At 39.8% G+C, this 21,011-nt stretch overlaps 1 protein-coding gene across 9 annotated transcripts in view; it reads left to right on the forward strand.

The window, feature by feature from the left end:
• The first annotated feature begins 4,080 nt into the window (after nucleotides 1-4,080).
• LOC113420152 (electroneutral sodium bicarbonate exchanger 1-like) overlaps nucleotides 4,081-21,011 on the forward strand; it is a 98,303-nt gene continuing 81,372 nt past the window's right edge. For all 9 annotated transcript variants that reach the window (XR_015747784.1, XR_015747782.1, XR_015747783.1 and 6 more), the window contains exon 1: nucleotides 4,081-4,414. Coding sequence is in view for 5 of the 9 variants with exons in the window: in XM_087956311.1 (XP_087812437.1) it covers nucleotides 4,370-4,414 (45 nt within the window). In the remaining 4 variants the exon portion in view is untranslated. The remainder of the gene's footprint in view (nucleotides 4,415-21,011) is intronic.

Below are 21,011 nucleotides of genomic sequence, written 5' to 3' on the forward strand. Positions count from 1 at the left end.
AAATTGCATCTGTTGTGATCAATTTGCCAGCATTTACATGAGCTGCCTAAAGTTCAGTGGTTTATATCAAGCAGTCAAAAAGTGGTGGCTGCTCTGCCGTTTGCTGGGAGAAAGCTTTTTGAACACATCTTTTACGGGGAGCTTCGTGTATTTCTTGATCTTCACTTTCCTACCGAAGAGCACAAACACATTCTATTGATTGCAACCACAACAGAAAGAATGACACAGGGATCAGTAGGCTGGCAGCTATGCTCGTCACTGGGAATGTTTTGTATATGCAACTATAGTGATGTGATTGGCTCATAGCTATATATACTAAAAGATTGAGAATAGTGACCAAATAGGTGTGCACTTTGGCCTGTATAGAATTCCGACATATCTGTCTATCAGCATCAAGATATTTTTAACAGGCAAGCTCGACGTGACATTGTTAGTCTGTGAAGTAAGACAACCCATTATATATTTTGACCACTTCATTTGTAAATCTTCTCCCAAAGATCTCAGTCAAACAGTTTGCATGTAGCTCCTAGGGAGTCTCATATAGCTCTCTTAAACAATTTTTCACACACTCGGTTTCATTTCTGATCCATTTTATTTATACTAAAGAATAGCATCAAAGGTGGTTAAAAGGAATTAGGAAAAAGGAAAAAAAAAAAGAATAAAATGCAAACAACAATAAAATCACTGAATTCCTAAATAAAACATTAAATTATAGAAAAACAGTTTAAAGCTTAGGGCATAAGGTTTAGAAACACATAAATAAAATGGAGCAAGCCAATTTAAACCCCATGGGGAGAGCTACCTAATCCATCAGAAAGCATAAAGAATATTTTGTTTATGAGAAGAATGACTGAGATGTTCTTAGCCTGATCTCTTATGACAGGGAGTTCCAAATTTTGAAGGAACTTTTTCATATCCTACAGAGGTGGCAAGATTAATAAAGAGATGTCTAATAACAATTTTAAGCTCTTGACAATCTAGTAAGGATAAATATAGCCAAACAGCCTGATTCCAAGTTGGAATTACATTTATTGTTTGTAGATGGTGTTCTCTGTATTTAAAGTCATGAATCATCACTTTGAAAACTATACAGGTATAGTCCTTGACTTGTAACCAAAATTGGGACCAGAATATTGGTTGCTAAGTGATGCAGCCATTAAGTGACTCATCACATCACTGGTCCTGATTTATGACCATTTTCACCACAATCATTAAGTGAATGATGTGGTCATTAAGTAAATTCAGCTTCTCCCTTTGCTTGTCAGAGGTTGGCTGGGAAGATCGCAAACCATGATCATGTTACCACGGGACATTGTAACCATGGTAAATGACAACCAATTGTCAAGCACCCAAAACTCTGACAATGGGGTTGTAAGTCAGTTTTCTTCGTGCTGTCATAACTTTGAACTGTTGTTAAACAAGCCATCGTAACTTGAGGACCACCTGTATGCTTGATTTCAAAAAGTGTTTCTCCTTGACTTCTGCCCACGTTCTGGGCATCATTGTGAGTGACAGCAGGATCAAGAGATTGTGCTGACCAGTTTTATTGCTATTGAACATTTGTACTCAAAAGCTGGCATCATTTGCTATTCTCTGCCACTGCTTTATCTTGCCATAGTATTCTCAAGTGGCAAACATGTATCTCTTTCCATTAGCACATCATTATTAGCAATTCTTGACTCATGAAAATATGGATCTGAAATCTAATTGTTCAGATTGCATTAACTCATATCACTCCAGTATTTTACTGTCCAAAATAATATTTCTTACAGTCCAAAATAAAAAAAAAAGTTTATTAGATGTTAAAATACCAAACTTGTTTTACTTATAACATGCTAAAAAAGCCAATTAAGATTTTGTCCATTGGAAGACAAATGCTGGTCACATAGAGAGATGACCAGATAAGAGAGGGTAGATTGTAAAGAATGACAAAGTAAAAAAGAGATGATGGCTTAGCTGGTGCAAATGGTTTGTGATTTCTGATGATCATGTCTCAAAAATGTTGGATCCCAGGATTTTCAGGGCAAGCAGAACTTTCTGAGGTTTTTTTTTTATTTTTGCATCTAGAGTTGTTAGAACATTTCAAAGAGAAAACTGAAAATGCAAGAAAGGGCAAAAAAGTAAAAGAAAAATAGAAAAGAAGAAAAAAAGATACAAAGAAGTAGCTTCCAATCTTTTTTACAGCAGTTATAAGTACAATTATAAATTTACCGCTTACTCTATGGTTATCACATTATCTCTCTTCTTTCCATAATTCATCCTGCCTAATCTTCAAAACCACAAAACATGTTCATTTTTTTTTTGTTTTACACAAAAAAAGTTTTCCAGTTAAATGTAGATGTTGTCTTTTCTCGTATCAAAGAAATTAATTTAGCCATCTCAGCTAGTTTCTTACAATGGGTCCTCAGACTTCCGGCTATTATAGCATCCCAGTGGTCACATGATTGTGATTTCCGATGTTCCCTGATAACTTCCCACAATGTGGAAGCCATTAGGAAGTTGGAAATTGGAGTAATGTGAGGCCCTTTTTAACAACTCACACACTCCTCACCTACTGATGGTCCACAGTCATCCAGCCAGCTTTGTGCCTGAGGGAGGATTAGAACTCATATTATTCTGGCTTTTATCCTGGTGTCTTAAGCACTACACCAACCTGGCTCTCCTGTATGACCTAGTGACTGCCTATTTCATACAAAATAATGAATTGAATATCTCCAGACCCCATCCAGAGCATTTCCATGACCATTCAAAACTATTTTTTCTTTTCAGCATTTGGTGACATTCCCTTAAAAACATTTATGGATGCAGAATCCACTCTGTCAATTAATTCCACATGCAAGAGCCATTTAGATTTTTTTAAAAAAACATTTTTTTCAAAAGAGAACAAGATTACTTGATTCCAAAGATTACTTGGTGTCATTCTTTTTAATGTTTACTCTTTTTAATTAATTGATTTTATCTTCACTTTTACAAAACCCAGTTCCTTGACTTTAAAATTCCTTTTACTTCAGCTCCTCAGATAAATCAGGGGACTTGTATCTTTTGTATATTCTTCTTTTGTTGTGTTCAAAATTGAAAACAGGAAACTAAAATTATATGATAAAAAAGTAACTGACACAAAAAAGGAATATTAATGTTTTTCACTGTGTTCTGAGAATATGTGCATATTTAATCAAAATGACCATATAGATAGTGCACTGAAACATGTTTAGAAATGCTGAGAATATAATTCAGGTTATCTCCTCCAATTTCACCAGTTTGTTTTGACCCAATGATGTTATCAAGATAAGCGTGCATAAGCGCACCAATCGTGCCTACCATTTTTCTTATATGTATCCATCTCATGCATTCAAAACTATGTTTATTCTTATACCTGTATCTTGTAAGCTATTGACAAATCAAATCAATCAATCAATAAATAAGATAGAAAGACTGGGAGCACGGAGGGAAAGAGCCAGTAAAACTATTGTTACTATTAGTGAGAGAAAGATCTGAGTTATGGGAAAGTTTTGATAAAGTACCCACTATTTTGTGCTATTTTTGAAATCATGCTTCCCCTGCAGCAATTACAAGAAAGGCAGATGGAAGTCAATACAAGAGATAGATAAGAGTGGAAAGAGGAAAGAAGTACAGAAAGAATGGGAAATGAGGAAAGTTGGATTTGATAAAGATGTTTTGGAAAAAACAATTAAGTTAATTTCTATGCTTCCCTCAGACCAGGTTCTGTATGTCATGCTGAGGTGGGGGGCGGGGAGGGGATGTACAGAGACACACCTGTCTTCTGAATACAAAATTTAAAAGACTTTCTCTAGTCCTCACCCCTTTCTTCCTGATTCTGCTTCGCCTTCTGCCGGTCAGCTCCTTTCCCGCTTTTATCTCGCTCCCTCACCTCACCTCACCCCACCCAACCCTCCTCCTCTTCTTCCTCTCAGCTGGTTCCCGCCCTCCATATTTCCTCCTCCCTTGTCTCATGCCGTTCGCCCCTCCCCACTCCCGCTCTCCTCGCCTTACCTTGCGCCCCTCCCTCTTTGGCGCCTCCCTCTCTCTCCCCTCTCCCCACCCACCCACCCATAGTTTTTCCTCGGCTCTCCCGCGTCCCCTCGTCATTCGCAGCCTTCTCCTCGCCCTCCGCCCCTCGCAGCATCCTCCCGGACTCTTTCCTTCCACGCCTCCAGCCTCTCCATCCCAGGAGCCTGACGCCTCTAGGCCGGGATTGGTTGGAGGAGAGATGGAGCCGAGGAGCGCGGCGGGCTGCGGGCGCCCGTGACTCCGCGGCTGGCCGCCGCTCCCCCGACCGCTTCTAGAAGGGCCAAGAAGAGAGAGATCGCCAGCCGAACGGAGTCACCTGCTCGCTCGGCGCCAGCCAGCCATGCCTGCCGAGAGTAACGAGCCCGACACTCTCCTCCGCTACCAGGTGAGCGCTGCTGACAGGTCTCGAGGAGGTTTGCGGCAACAGAGGGGGAAGATGGGCGTGCAGTGAGTGAGGGTCGCGGATTCTTGCTGCCGCCGCCGCCTCTTGCAAGGTCACCTTCGGGGGGTGGAGGGCGTCACACGCCGCCGCCGGCCTTTGGGGCTTTTATTTGGGTTTTGAACCCGGGAGGGCTGGAATGAAGCTGCTTACTGCGGCAGTCTTGCCTACGGCGGGGAGGGGGGCAGAGAAGGAGGATCGCGTGGCTGGCTCCCCCCCCCCCCCCCGGTTTTGATTGAATTGAGCGGATGGGAATGGAGAATGCACCCCAGGAAAGCCTCGGCTCCCTTCTTTCCCTGGAAGGAGGGCTAAGCGGAGATACTACTAGGAAACCGGCTGCACGCTTGCTGTGCCGAAGGAAGCCCGGCGCGTCGGAACAGAATTCAAAAATAGTTCGGAGGAGAATCCCGCTTTAGACGGCGCCGGTCGTCTGCATGTAGGAATCGTCACAAGTTTCTTTTCTCCTGGCTCGTCGCCTCTTTTTATGTATTGGGCTCTGCGGATTATTGTGGCTTTAGGAGCCGCAGCTGTAGTTTTTCGGATCTCGAGGCCCCATTTTCACCAACTCTCCCAAACCTGCACGGTATAAAACAGCGTTTTAAAAGGAGGAGGCTAGACAGCATCCGAAAACAGGATGTATCTTCCTCCACCCCCAACTGGTTTATCCGAACCGATGGGGTGTAGGACGGGTATTGCATGCAAAAAAAGATGCAAAGAGGTTAATATGCAACTGGCAATTCAACTGATGCAGCACGTTCACCTGTTGGGATTCACCTGCGCAGCCGCCTTTCACAAATATACTTCTTCAGAGCTTTTGAATTATTATTATTTTTTCAAAGGAGGCTTTTGAGTGATTTTTTGCAGCATGTAATGGAAGGGAAGATTTGGAGAATTTGAAGAGTTTGTATTCAATGGAGGAGTTAAAAATTAACACTGACAAAGCCATTTATCTCAGACTATGGAGGTGCTCTGTTTTTATTGAAACACAATTGGATTGGTGTATGTTTATAACAGAGAGATCAGTGTAGAACATTTATTTTCTTGATTTAGCAGTTTCTAAAATATTTAGTGATAATAACATTGGTACAAATAATATTCCCAAAGGCTTTGCCAGGAAGGTCAGTTTTTATTTCCTTTTACCTTGTTCAGTTAACTTCTTTAGATACATGTAGTACAGTCCCATACAAAGCTTATCAAGCAAATATAAAAACAAGAGCAACTCTGGTAAGATATGTTTCAACTGGCTGGGAACAGGGGGAGGGTGCTTTTATTTTGTATTCTTAAAAAGTTTTCTTATGTGTCACTGCAAGTATATTTGATCATCTCTTCTGCTTTTGGTTTAAGCAATAAGGAGCCATGTAGTGCAATGGTTAGAATGCAGTTTTGCAGGCTAACTCTGCCCCACAGTCTGGAGTTCGATTCTGACCAAGCTCAAGGTTGAATAAGCCTTCCATCCTTCTGAAATTGGTAAAATGAAGACTCAGATTGTTGGGGGGAAATATACTGACATTGTAAATTGCTCGGAGAATGCCCTGGACTGGAGCACTATGGAGCGGTATATTGCTACTTAAGTGTTAAGCAGACAGTATGGTTTCCAGTTTTTGTCGTATTCATCCTGACAACTAGGCCATCTTGTAGATGACTATAGTTCCCATTTGAAATATGGGCAAGGGGCTGAGAAATGATTGGGGTAGCAAGAGTCGTTTCAGTGTCTTTTCATGTTATACATCCCACTTGTCATGAAACTTCCTCACTCTGATCGTTATTTCCTTACCCAAATTTCTTTCTATCTTCTTCATTCTAGCTCCACCCATAGAAAGCGCTCTTTTCAGGCATAATGACAAAAATGGAATTTCCATGTTCAGCTGCAAGTGGCATCTGAAATAGGAACAAAGATGAACAGCAGGAGAATATATTGACTTCACATTCACTTGCAATTTCCCTAGTGTAATAGGCCTGGCTACTATTGGAAACTCGATGATGAATTAGATGGTGACAAGCAAGGTTTTTTCCCCACTGTAGATTATAATACCAGAAGAAAAGACAGAATGAAATACCAGACTATGACTCTGCTTTTACTTATTGCTGCAATAATAGTTGTACAAGGCTACCAAATTGACAGGTGATATCAGCACCAAATAATTTCCTCCTAACAATTCCAAATAATATATGAATTTTCCTCCTACACCTCATTAACTTCCGTTCATATTATTTTGGAAAATTATAACAAACCTTCTAGATTTCTCAAATTAGTTTTCATTCTGAATATCCATTTTATAAACTAACCGTGCTTTCTCTAGCTCTCTGTGTGAACAAAGGGTGTGTTTAATTATAATTATGAAGTGTCTTAATTTTTTTAACATATGAAGAGGGATATAAATATTGATAATAAATACATTTTCTACCAAACCCTTCTCTTCTTTGGTCTGAAAGAAAATCCTTTTCTTCCCCATAGAGCTACACCTATATTTCTGTTGCCTGATCTGATTTTCTGCTCCTTCAATGCAAAAGCAAAATTAAGATTTAAGAGGCAGCCTTTGCAGTTGTTGTCAAATCAAAAGCCCACCACCAGTGCCTTAGTTACAAGTCTGCTTTCTTTCTATCTCTTCCCAGTTGCCTTCTCCAGTTCCCCATGTAACATTTCAAAATATTCAGGATAATATACTATATGCAAAAAAGTCTTTTTCAAGAGCTAAACTAAAGAAACTAACATCTATTCATTTATTACAGGTTTTTATCCCATCTATGGGCATTATAACTTTCTATTGTTGGCCAGCTTTATTTTGTAGAGAGAATAGAGGCACTTCAGTAGTAAAAATACAAGAGAGTTTTTAACCAAGTTGTCCTATGTATGAAAGAAATAAAGTAGAATATTTTTTTCTAGATTTCAGGGAAATAATAAGAGTCAAGAGTCATTGAGAGAAATTCATCATCTCAATGTTACACTTAGCAAAAAAGGTGAGAAAAATGAATTCTTTCAACTATAGTGAGGAAAAAGAAAAGTCAGGCAACGAAGTACAACAAAGCAAAATAGAAATTTTAGATTATTGAAAATGGGACAGCAGAAAAATGAGTGATGAGACAAATAAGCTAAAGTAAGGGCAGCCCTACCACTAGAGCAAATCCTGGGTGGTGGGTAGAAAACGGTTGCAAAGTCATGTCCGACCCATCGCGACACCATGAACAATGTTCCTCCAGGCCTTCCTGTCCTCTACCATCCCCTGGAGTCCATTTAAGCTCATCCCTATTGCTTCATTGACTCCATCCAGCCACCTCATTCTCTGTCGTCCCCTTCTTTTTTTGCCCTCAGCCGATCCCAGCATTAGGCTCTTCTCCAGGGAGTCCTTCTCATTAGGTGGTAATAAGATACAGAAAAACAACAATGTGCTGCCATTTACCCTGGACTACTACCAGAATGAGTGAAATAGGATTCCACTCTTGTTGTTATACATGGACCTTGATGGGCTGTCTTTTGGTACTGGTGCAAAATATTTTTGGTTAGATGCTGGATCTTTTTTAAATAAGATTTTATTAAATTTCAAAGGAAGATAAAATACAAGGAAACACAAATTAAGGAAAAAGGGGGGCAGGGGAAAAGCAAAATATAGATTTTCATCCTTCTCAAGATACTAGGGAACATCTGTTTTAGGTTAAAAAAAAAGCATTAATGTTTGTAGCAAGTAAGTAGTAGTTGGTGGTTGTGTGGGTAGGTGAGGAGAAAACTAGTGTTTGGCAACAGTCTCGGTGTATCTGATAAATATGTAATGTCACTTTTATAGGGCTGTACGATATATTCAATTCTTATTATTTAGCATATGATGAGAACATGACAGAAGTAAACATATACACACAATCTGTGTAATTATATACAAAATTTATATGGGTATATGGCAGTGGCCTGTTAACTGAATGTCCAATTCAGCTATCCAGGCAATTGCCTCTGGCGTTGCTTCATGCAGATCTTCTAGGGCAGTGATCCCCAACCTTTTTTACGCCGCGGCCCGGTATCCCCAACCTTTTTATGGTGCGGCCGGTACCGACATCAGCTGGCGCCGCCATCTTGTTTGATGAAAAAGTGCTTCCGGTGAGCTTTCTACCCGGAAAAGCTCACCGGAAGCACTTTTTCATCAAAACAAGATGGCGGCGCCAGCAAGCCAGCGGCCCGGTAGGACTTGTTCCACGGACCGGTACCGGTCGCGGACCGGTGGTTGGGGACCCCTGTTCTAGGGAACCAGAAAATGCACGTCGTGGGCAATCTTGTACAATATATTTAATAGTTTGTGTATCAGCACCACAATATCAACAAGGGAGAATCTTTCCATCCCCACTGATACAGGGCAGAGGTGCTTCTTCCAGTATCACACCTAACTCATTTCATCTAGACAGAGCAAGGCAGACCAAACCCAGGTGGCTTGGTAGGGGGATCACTAATAGTCAAGCCACAAGAAGGTACCTTGGACCATTCCTCTCTCCAGGCATTCTCGGGGTTAAACTGGGTTGATGCTATGTAAACAGCTATTTTCCATGTTGGCCTATGGGATTTCAATCTTGTGATGGACTGTGCATTGTCTTGGAAGGGCCTTGTTGTTCAGCATCCTTGACCACAGCCGAATGAGAGCTTGTTGTCTTCTAACCAGTGGTGGGCTGCTGGATGGTCAGCGAGGTTTGGGCGAAGCCCTAGCTGAGAACTCTGGCTGGGCCTGCCCACCCACCCTTGTGCTTGCTTTCCCTAAATAACTAACTTTTCCCCCACCCAGGCTGCCCAGGTAAGTTCCGCGCAGCCCTGCTATACTCACCGGAGCTGCCAGAGTTAATTAGCTGCCTCTCTGAAGCTGCGTTTCAGCCCCAAAGCAGCACGCTCACGACCAGCGAACCTCTTGCCAATGAAAGTGCAGCCCACCTCTGCTTCTAATCGGGGCAGTATGCAGTATGATATTAAGTACTGGCAATCAATGCACAGGTGTGGGAAGCAATGTATCAGAGATGATACATGTTGTCTGGTGGAGTTGGTCATCGACCATATGGGTGTGGGTGCTTTAAGTCACCGGCTGGCACAGTATCCAGCTATGGAATATATATCAAAGCCAAAGCTGTTGTTCATAGAGTGTTAGCATCAGCACCCCAGGATGTTCCAGCCAGTCTGTTTAGTAAATGGTTGCAGCTTTTCACTTTTGCAGCTGTTTTTTCCAGATGTTGTTGGAAGGTTAGTGACCTATCCAGTGTTACCCCCAGATACTTCAGCGACTTATTGCATTGTAAAATACAGTTCTGGAACTTCTCCAAAGGCTGGTGATTTGTGTACCAATTCTGAAAAGATGCTTTAAAGCAGCCATGTCTTTTTCTTAGGAATAATTGCTTGAAAGAAATGCAGGTATTTGTGCTCCTATGCACTCTGAACATCTGTTTAAAACTGTTGACCACCCCTAATGTATTGTCTTCATTTGCATAGTTTTTCTGGGTCTTTTCCCCATTTTTCACCTCTGCCACTCATACAATCAGATTCAATGAAAAATAAACATTCACCTCATTTTTGGAGGAGAAAGTGTTGTGAACCTTTTTCAGGTTTGTGAGTAAATTACAATAGCTAACATGGAGAGCAGATGTTTCAAAGCAAAAAATAAATAAATCCCAGGTTATCCATGAAGAAGTGGATGTATAAATGCCTTTATTGGGTGAAATCCATAGACCGGTGAATGTCAGAGTACATGGGTGGAACATTTCTGTATGGGTTTGTGTGAAAGAAGTTTTACAATTTTATAGGTGTAGCTCCCGACATACTTGACTTTGCTGCATGCATTCTTTGGAACAAAAGCAAGCAGAAACATAGGGACAGCAGTTTATTCCTGCTCTAGAACAACAATATATTAACTCTCACCTTGGACTTTAAATAAAGTTAGAGAAGGGTTTTATTGCAGGAGAAGTTAATGAGAAAAAGACTTCATGATAGTGGGAGTTCTTAAAAAGGAAAACACTAAAAGCACAATTGCAAACAATTCCACTGAGAAATAAAAATGGAGCATAGCAAAAGAATTTACCACGGCTATAGAAAAAGCTTAATGAAAATATAAAAACAAAACTGACACGTTTAGTAGAAGGCAAGAGCACCAAGAATACAAACAGTTAATCCAGAATTGTAAAAAAAAGTATCTGATAAGCTAAAGCTCAAAATAATCTGAAGTTTGCAAAATATGCTAAGATAACAAAAAAAAAAAAAAAAGCTTCTAAGTTCAGAATAAAAGAAAAAGAATCTATGTATCAGCAGCACAGTGAAGATGACACAATGTCAACAAGCTGGAAAGTAAAGACAGGTACTAAGTTCCTATTTTGGTACTTCCAACAAAAAGAATCTGTCCCAACAAGAAGACCAGAATTAAGGAGAAAGATGAAAGATGACTAAACCTCTAAACAGAGGGTCCCGGTGACAGATTGGATCCTGCAACATTATCCTGGGACACATGTCAACTCTCTAAACAACTTTGAAGTCATATTTTTTGCTTTGTTTCTTAGTTGCCATACTTATGGGGAGTGGAGTGGGGTGAGAGCGGAACTTATGGCATGTAGAATGCTTTCCTCCAATGTGCCAGACATAACAACGATAAGGCTCCTGAGAACCAAGGCCAAATCACCATGCCCTAGCAATGACAGGAAGGAGTGCTAAGAAGTTTATCACCTGCTTGGTTGATTATCGTGACCTGTGTCACACAAGAAGTGTGTGTGAAACAGTATATATTCTTTAATTATACCAAAAATGTGAGAATTACTCAGTGTTGGTTTTACACCTGACCATGCCAATATGATGTACCCAATAAACAGGATTTCTGAGGAAGCCAAGGCCTCAGAGTCTTGAATTGGTTCGGGAGCATTACTTGGAACCATGATAACACGTATATTCACCTTCATTCGTGGGAAAGATGAAACCTTGAAATAGATCCACGGTGGCAAACCTATGACACATGTGTCAAAGATGGCATGCCGCAATATTTGGTGTGACACACCAAACACCTGATGACAGCTATTCTTAAAAGCACACCCTGTTTTTGCATGATTTTTGGAGCCTGCACAAGAATGGGGTATGCTTTTGCACAACCTCTGGACTCCCCAAAAATGAGTTTTATCCATGTTTCAGGTTTGAAATGATTTGATGTTTCTTTATATAATACATGGCATCAGACATGATTGGACTGTATTTTGTAAAATAATAAATGAACGTGTAAATAATTGTTCTTTTTTTGTTCGCGAGGGCAGCGGCGGTGGTACACCAGCAAAGTCAAGATATTTTTGACATGGTGAGCCTGAATAGTTTGCCCTCAATGACATACATAGAAACATGGTCAAGGAATATGTATTTACAGGAGTGAATAAATGCTAGATAACTGAAGAAGAGCAAATATTGACCTTTTATTCAAAAAGGAGAAAAGCTTTAGAAAACTACAGTCTGTTCATCTGACATCAATATTTGGAAAGAATGTGTAGCAGACCATAAAGTAACTGAATTGTGAGCATCTTGAAAACAATGTAGTATATTTACCTAGCGTAAACATCTCAGAATGGTGTATACTGTCTATCTTCTCTTAATTCTAGAGGAAAGAGATAATAGATACTATATTATGTCATTTCTCCATACATAAGGTTTTACATGCCCCTCTCCAGTATGAGTGGGAGCAAAGTCTCTGGTTTTACATTGTATATATCATGTATATTTTTATTTATATTGACCACCAGGAGGCAACATATGGCCACTTTCATCTTATATTGCTATTCCCGAACACATGGGGATATGACATAATGATATAGCTGTATCTCTATTCTAAAAATTTAATGGAAGGTAGACTATATGTCCAGTAGATTCTATATATCCTTTTCTGTAACATTGTTAAGCAGCCAGGCCTGGAGAGGTCCTAAATCAAACGTACTGTATATAGTCATCTTAGACTAGTGCAATGGTCCATGAATTCAATTCCTACTGGAGGGTTAGAACCCCATAGAAAGAATTGTTGAAATATGTCCAAAGAAATACGAACACTTCTTCTGAGAGACAAATTTATTTTCTCTAGTATGATGCTATTTAAAATGAAAGTGGTACAACTGAAGTAATTAGTATCCCAAAGTCATATAACAAACAAATGATAAATCATGTGTAAGCAAGATAGTGGATAAGATTGATCAAAAGGAACCTGAAAGATGGAAAGATGATACAGATGATGGAGAGAGACGACTTTGGGGGTCTTGATGCAACGTTTTCTGCAGAAACATGCAGTATGGCCAATTAAAAGGGGGGCACTGATGTGGGCTAGAAGGAACCAACAATCTTTGGGGTGCCTTATCTCATTTGCAAGTGCAAGAACACTACCTCAGGACCTCTTATTTCCTAGGAGAGAATTTTCAAAACAAGTGTATTTTTAGAAATTCTAATTCAAAACAACTTTTAATGCAATTAAGGTATTGCCATAATAGCTGAGATGGATAAGAGAAGGAAATTATCACACTAGTGCTGAGGTACACTACTGAAGTACTCAACATATGTAGAAAATCAGAATATATCCAATTACGCTCAAATAATTAATTAACAACAGACTGGACTTCATGCAATATTGTGATACCTGCACCAGATAATAGTTAAAATGAATTTTCCTCTGCAGTTATACCGTAATATCTCCTCAATAGATGCTGAGATTATCTGAAATAGCACCAGGCAAGTGAGTCATAACTTGCATTTGCAGCTACCAGTAATCAGGTGATACTTGGTGAAGGATGAAACAGAGGTCAGAGAATGATTTATGCTGTCAATCACGTGAGGAATGTTGGATAAGCCATTTTGAGATTTTTTTCATCCAGTATCTTGACACCCTCCTAAGCAGGATATACAATTTTAACATTTTTTCCCTACATCTTAGTTGCAGTGACCTTAAAGTACTCAGGACTGTATAAAAATTGATGCTGGCAATGAAAATTGCAGGCTGCACAACAGAAACCTTCACACCACGGGAGAACATTTCATAACATAGGCATTCGGAGAAAGCCTCTTAGTAGTGCAGCAAGGGAAACAGGAGGACTCTGGCCAGCTAACCCATCATGCTGCTAATGTGTCCCACGCTGCTTGGGATGGTGTCACAGCAGTCATAGAATTCCAGGAAAAGCTGCAGTGGGTTTAAAAAGTTGTCGCCATGTGCTATATACACATTACATTTTTTATTCTTCAAATCCAGAAGGTTGTACAGAGCTAACTGATGTTATTGTCAAAAAGGGCCCTAATTACTCTTGAAAGGCGGTGTCAAAGTCTTCCTCTCTGTATCACAATCTAAGATTTTGTCCTCTAAACCTGGCATTTTCTGCATAGAGTAAGACAGGGGTGTCAAAGGCCCATGGGGTGCTGAGATCTTGCCCATGGGGCCACCCTGGAAACAGCAAAGGACTGGCCCCTGGTGCCTCTACCAGTGAAAAATGGACCTCAGGAGGGTCGTGTGCCAGCAAAAAATGAAGCTCCGGAGCCTGTTTTCCCTGGCAGAGTGCTCGGGCCACCACCGGCACCCCCGACACAAGTGACGTTGAGCGGGCCACACCCATTTTGGTCACACCTCCCCCCTCGAGGTCAAACAGAACCCTGATGCAGCCCTCAATGAAATTGAGTTTGACACCCCTGGAGTAAGAATTTAGGCACAGTATTTATGCAGCTTTTCTTCTCATCTTTACTATTATCTTATCCTATTGGTATCTTTTTATTTTTCAATGTGAGCTTATGATGGACCATCTGCTAAAATAAAGCCAGATCATGGCACACACTTGAAAGTAAATCAGGAAGCCTGAAATTGTGGAGTCTGTCTGGCAAGAACAAAGAATGCTTATCCACAGGAGATAAGATAAGCATGTGTAAATCTTGTAACAACCCTGGCTAATTGGAAAGCTGATTAAAAGTAACACGAGTTAGCCAACTTGCAGACTTCAGCTAAAAGTTAGGCCTGCAGCAAATCAAATGTGTATTAGATAATTCCTAGGACATTGATTAGCCAAGACTTGGGAATAGGGACATCTAGAGACCAATAGAACAAACTGTAGAATTATTACTAAAATGTTTATTAGATATTATTATCTCACTTTGTCCCATCTTCTCTTTTAGTGAAAATGTATAAAACCTACTCAATCCTTTGTTCCTGGCTCTTGGCATTTTACCAGGAGCCCTTTTCCTTGGAGTACTCCAATAAAAAGCCATCAGAAAACCTGCACCACATGTCTGGTGTCTATCATTGGCTTTGGCACCAGGCTCAGACCTGAATTGGGGACAACAATCATGCACTGAGACAAATGTGTCCAATCATACTTGGCCAATAAAAAATATTTTATACGGTAATCCACTCATTTTCCCCTGCATGGCTGGGGGAAGCTTGGAGAAGGGGAAGGGGAATTGGGAGGCTTAGTATAACTGATTTATGACCCCCCCAATCTACATCAGCCATCTTTGTTCCTGCTCTGAACAAAATAAAAACATTATCTATTCTGTATTCTGTACAGTGGTAGATTTGTCTTCTGTACAGATGCAGATAGATAAACTCAACAAAACGTCCATAACAAAGTACTTTTATTGGTTCATCAGGTATCCTCATAACTCACATTTGTGATGAAGTTCTTCTTTAATGACCAATCCTTTGCATATCTGTCTTGTAGGTAAAAAGGTGGTTATCTTCTATCCTTTTTCCCTCATATCATAGTGATAGAAGTAGAACAGTTACCACAAGTCCGTGAGCTCAGCCAAGAGTGAGGAAACCTCCTCTAACCCATCGAGGGTCAATTTAGTGACCAATCAGCATTACAGATGTGGTCACGTGATATGGACTACATTTCCGAGGATACCTTAACTGCATTTACCATGATGCATTCCCTTAAGGGGACAGCTCACAATTGCTACATAACTGTCCAATTCCCATACACCGGCTGGACAGCACATACATGTTTGGCTCAACAGATCAACAGTTAGAGTTCACTCCTCCCATTTCTAGATCAATGCAATAATCTGAAAGCAAATAATGCAGCTGCAAAGGGAGATTCCCTATGCATCCTAAATAAGCAGCCTTTTATCACCGTTATAGAACAAAAGTGGATTTTAAAATGAAAGGGATAAAATTATTCTGGAATTTGATAGGGTTTCAATATAATATATTACAGATTCACATTTCTCACATTAATTCTGGATAGGTTAACTGCAGTCCTAGCAAGGAGTAGATGGGGAAAACTGGTTGCCTGATGCATAAAAACAAGACTGCAGTTATCAAAAAAAAAGATAAGAAAAGACCATTATTTTAGCAAATGATGTCAGCATAATTCAGATTGTATTACAAATACAGTCAGTAATAACTGTAAATGTATTCCAACTCTTGCATGATCAGAACAAGCTGACAAATATGCTGAAATCACATTTTCTCTAAACTAATTTGTTCTACAAAAAAGAGTAAAAATAGGGAGAATGTGATACAGATTTAGTAAGACTTTAATTCTGATGTGATCTGCATATAACTATATTCCTATGTTCAATAATTTTAGAGTCTACTCCAAATTAGTAAAGGTGGTTGTGGTGTCGTTACATGTAGGATTGCATAGTTAAGGATTGAAATTTTCAGCAGTAAACTCTCAGTAAGTATAAATGTAACATTGAGAAAATATCTACTTTTTATTTCAGAAATATGGGTATCAAAACAAATCAATGGAGAAGGCATCATCATTTCTTTTACCTTCTTCAGAATGGTTGGCTGTTGACTGAGCTATGAATGGGAAGCACACTAGACAGAAAAGCTATCTCTGGACCCAGCCACTTCAGCCTGGCCCTGTCTCTTTCTGGGCATGGCCATCCTTAACATGCCACATAAGATCAGCTGCAAGACCTGCTTGGCCTAAAGTAGTCTACCAGCTTATCACTGGACTAACTTGGAAAATGGCTGACCATGGTTCAAGATGGAAATGATCATTGTCAGTTGGGCTAGACTGATGACCCAACATTTATTCTTAACTGGATTCAGGTTTCGGAAAAATGTGAAAGTTCAACAGGTTTTATAGGTAACAGAAACAATCAGAACACAGGCTGTCTTCAACAAAATTCTCTGAAGTTCTATTTTGAATGTAGGCATTTGAATGGCAATCTCTCTTACTGAAACCCTTATTTCACAATTATAGTTATGTCTAGAAGCCACCTTGAATTAAATGGGTTCTATTGAGATTAAAAAAGCATATGTCTGCAATCTGAAAACATTTGAAAACTTTGACTATAATTCATGGTGAAAAATAAATATTAACACATTTCAAATGAATATCTTCATATATCTGCAATCTGAAAACATTTGAAAACATTGACTATAATGCATGGTGAAAAATAAATATTAACACATTTCAAATGAATATCTTCCTTCACGTTGTTTATATTCCTGGAAGCCTTTTGATATCAGTATCTCTGAAGTATACTGGTATAATTAATAATGCATAATAGACTTAATTATCAGATCTCTTTTTATAGGTGGGGGCAACTATTTGTCCTCCAAATATGTTGGACTCTTCATATCTTGTCTGCCCATAGGTACATGACAAGTGGTCTCAGACAATTGAGTTTTGGTTCAATAGCATTCAACTGTGTTATATAGAGCAGTGATCCCCAACCTTTTTTATGCCGCGGCCCGGTACCGGCATCAGCTGGCGCCGCGGCCCGGTACCGGCATCAGCTGGGTGCCGCCATTTTTGATGAAAAAGTGCTTCCGGTGACCTTACCGGAAGCACTTTTTCATCAAAAAGATGGCGCATGCTTGCTTCGGTGAGCTTTTCCGGGTAGAAATGGCTTTCTACCCGAAAAAGCTCATCGAAGCGCTAAGCCGCCATCTTTTGATGAAAAGTGCTTCCGGTGAGCTTTCTACCGGAAAAGCTCACCGGAAGCACTTTTTCATCAAAAAGATAGCGGCGCCCAGCAACCAATGGCCCGGTAGGACTTGTTCGCATGGACTGCACCGGTCCGCGGACTGGTGGTTGGGGACCCCTGATATAGAGAATATAAATATCATTTCTAGTTTGAATGGGAAAAATAAAGGTAGTACAATATTTTGAAATATTTGGTAGTTAGTGGGGGGAATGAGAAATGAGATGTTTTATCCATTTGCTTCTCATGAATCTTTCTTTCTACTTATAAATTACAGACAGTGTAAAGACTTTAAGAGCTTTTAGTGGAAGAAGGGGAAATTTACTGCTTTCAATGGTCACTCCATGAAACACTTTACCTATAGAAAACTGATACTAATTAATTGATTAGATAACCAATCAACAATCAAATAAATTGCTGCACTTCTTACATATGGAACAACATGATCAAATTTGGCCACACTTAAGGTAAAGGAATCCTTTGAATTTAAAAGTAAAAGTTTTATGCACAACTTCTTCAGAATGACCAAGATCATTTAATTAGGTGTGAGGTTAAAAAGGTCAGGTGGGCATGGACAGTGTAATAAAAACAAGAAGGTGATTTCCCTGGGATGCCACCTCTAAGACCACTGAAGGAATCAGGTTGAACCCATGTCAAGGTTAAAGCCCTTTTTAATTTGGGAATAGTAATTTGGTTAAGATAGTTATGAAGGATATTTAAAAATACTCTTTTGGGAAGACATTGGATCAGTTTAAATGTCAGTGTCCTTGAGGCATTGCTTCACTGCCTCTGCACAGCGTTCTTGCTAAAGGTAAAGGTTCCTTTCGCACATACGTGCTAGTCGTTTCCAGTTCTAGGGGGTGGTGCTCATCTCCGTTACAAAGCTGAAGAGCCAGCGCTGTCCGAAGACGTCTCCATGGTCATGTGGCTGGCATGACTAAATGCCAAAGGTGCACGGAACGCTGTTACCTTCCCAGCAAAGTGGTCCCTATTTTTCCACTTGCATTTTTTTACATGCTTTCAAACTGCTAGGTTGGCAGAAACTGGGACAAGTAATGGGAGCTCACTCCATTACATGGTGCTAGGGATTCGAACTGCTGAACTGCCGACCTTTCTGATTGACAAGCTCAGCGTCTTAGCCACTGCGTCCCTTGTTCTTGCTATAGCATGCTATAATACTCAAGTTAAGGGAAATGCCAGAAGTTCCAGTTTTTATATATCTCTTTTGTTTTAAGAGGGAATAGATTTATCAGAAAGAATCTGGGGAATTTTTTTTTACATGTCTAGCATGTAAAAATAAGTATCCAGGCACTGAGAGATTTTAGTATATGCTGCTTGCCATTGCATGACCTTTTTTTGCATTCACTCTCCTCAGCTGTCCATATTTACACAATCCCTGGAATCATGCCCCAGCCACCACGTCAATCTTTTACTATTCCCTGTGATCTTTAACATCATCTCAACCATAGTATATGACAATGCAGACCTATATGCTGTGAAAAATGTCATATAATCTGCTTTCTGTACAAGCTGGGGGTATGGTTTTTTTATGTATAAGCTGACAACTTGGTTTCCAACTATATTCAAGGTTGCAGATTGGACAAGGGGGGAAAGAAATCAGTTGGCTCCCTCTTCCTAACACTTAGTCATTCTTATTTATGATGCTTCCGTCCTTACAATGACAGAGATCCAGTAGGTGGTGAAATGCATGACTGAGCTGAGTTATATCAAAAACAAAATGCCCTCTCTTAACCCCCCCCCCCCCCCCCCCCCCCCCCCCCCCCCCCCCCCCCCCCCCCCCCCCCCCCCCCCCCCCCCCCTTCCCCCCCCCCCCCCCCCCCCCCCCCCCCCCCCCCCTTCCCCCTTTCCCCCTTCCCCCCCCCCCCCCCCCCCCCCCCCCCCCCCCCCCCACTCCCCCCCTTATTTTTTTTTCCCTTTCTTCCTTCAGCAGGTGGAAGATAGTAGCTGTTTCACTACCGAATATATATTTGGACTTCACACACGATCATATGTTTCTACCTCATCTTTCCTGCATGTGTGTCTACTCTTGGCACTTGTGCTTTGTGTTCAGTGTGCTGGCAAGTAATTAATTTGCTCTGAACAGGCATGATATCATTCACAGCATTTTTCACAGAAGGATTGAAGTATGTCTTATAAGAGGAAATGTGGGCAATAGTTTTCTTCTAGTGATAAGCAAGCAGGTTTTCCTCAGACAAAATGAAGTTGTTTCCCCAAGCAAAATGAAACTGGGGTGACTGAAAGGCCATCTTACCATATGGAGGATTGCTTTTTTTTGCCTATAACAATTTGCTAACAAAGGCATATGGATTAACTAAGTCTTAGAAGCAATACATGAAAACTTAGTAATATATAGATAATAGTTGCAATATAACAAAAATAGGAAGATTATTAAGGTGGTATATAAAATTAGCTCTGGGCTTGTGGAGTGCAGCATAAAAACTATTTATTTATAAGATTTATATGGCTCCCTATCCTAAACAACTTTGACCAGCTCATAATCCACAATACTGGAAAATAAAAAAAGCTGAATTAGAAGGCAGAAAAGACACATAAAGTGGAAATACGAGAAAATCACCTGGATAAAGACTTTTTATTGGATTTACAAAAGTGGTTTGTAAAAGCCTTGAAGAAATCTTTGGGATGGAAAAACAAAAAAAATGGAGATTGAATCCTATCTCAATGTCTTTATGTATTAAAGGTGAAGATTATTAGAAAGAAAAGGAAGGAATTTAAGGTTTATTTGTTTGACCAGTGTTAAAATAAGTTATACAGTACTTCTAAAAAGTTCTGGTAATCCTTTAAATATTTTTTGCTGATGCCATGACTGAAAATGATGTATGGATTTACATATGGATAGGAAATGGGACAGTGATGGGAAAAAAGAGGTATTTGTTTGCAACCTTAGAAAGAGTTAAGATTTAACCAGTTTGTTTATACTTAGAAGAAAATTGGAAGTCACTTCTTTAAATGTTTCTCTTTTCCTCCTTCCACCTTTTATTCTTTCTTTCTATCTCTCTTTTGCTGAGTTTAGTTTGTATTTACTTTTACGATTAAAATCAAAATTTTAATTACAAATATTTAAAAAAAGGAATCTCAAAAAGGTGTCTCTTTGGGAACCAATCTAGTTGTCCCCTCTCAGGGGTCACTTTAGGAGGATTATGTTATTACTATTTTGTTTCAATGTCAATTGCTTGATTTAAACCAGTGAGAACTGACTAATATGCAAGCTGCAGTAAAATAACTAAATAAAAAAGCAAAGAAAAAGTATCTTTGATTTCAAACAGTTGAGGATTATGCAAATAAACTTGCAAATCCAACCAAAGAATTTTGGGAAGCTGATGCGAAAAGCTTTGGGACTTAAACCCATGTATTGATTGGGAGCTTTTACAGTGTCTAAACTTGACTTAATCATCCTCCAATGTTCTTTTTATTTTGAAAGGCTTTGGCATTGATGAAAAGAGGAATATTCCTTTTCCTGAAATGCAAAAGAGTAATATCAATTAATTATTCTCTGATGATTCTTTAGTTTCTCCCCTGCTTTCTTACAACCATAGGGCCCTTTTACAGCCATAACAATTCTGCACTACACTACAAGCTTTAAATGAGACCTATCTGTCGTTTAATAAATACAAGCAA

This window comes from Notechis scutatus, chromosome 2 (genome assembly GCF_049901735.1).
Source record: "Notechis scutatus isolate UNSWTSFEM ecotype Mainland chromosome 2, rNotScu1.2, whole genome shotgun sequence".
Lineage (NCBI taxonomy): Eukaryota > Metazoa > Chordata > Lepidosauria > Squamata > Elapidae > Notechis > Notechis scutatus.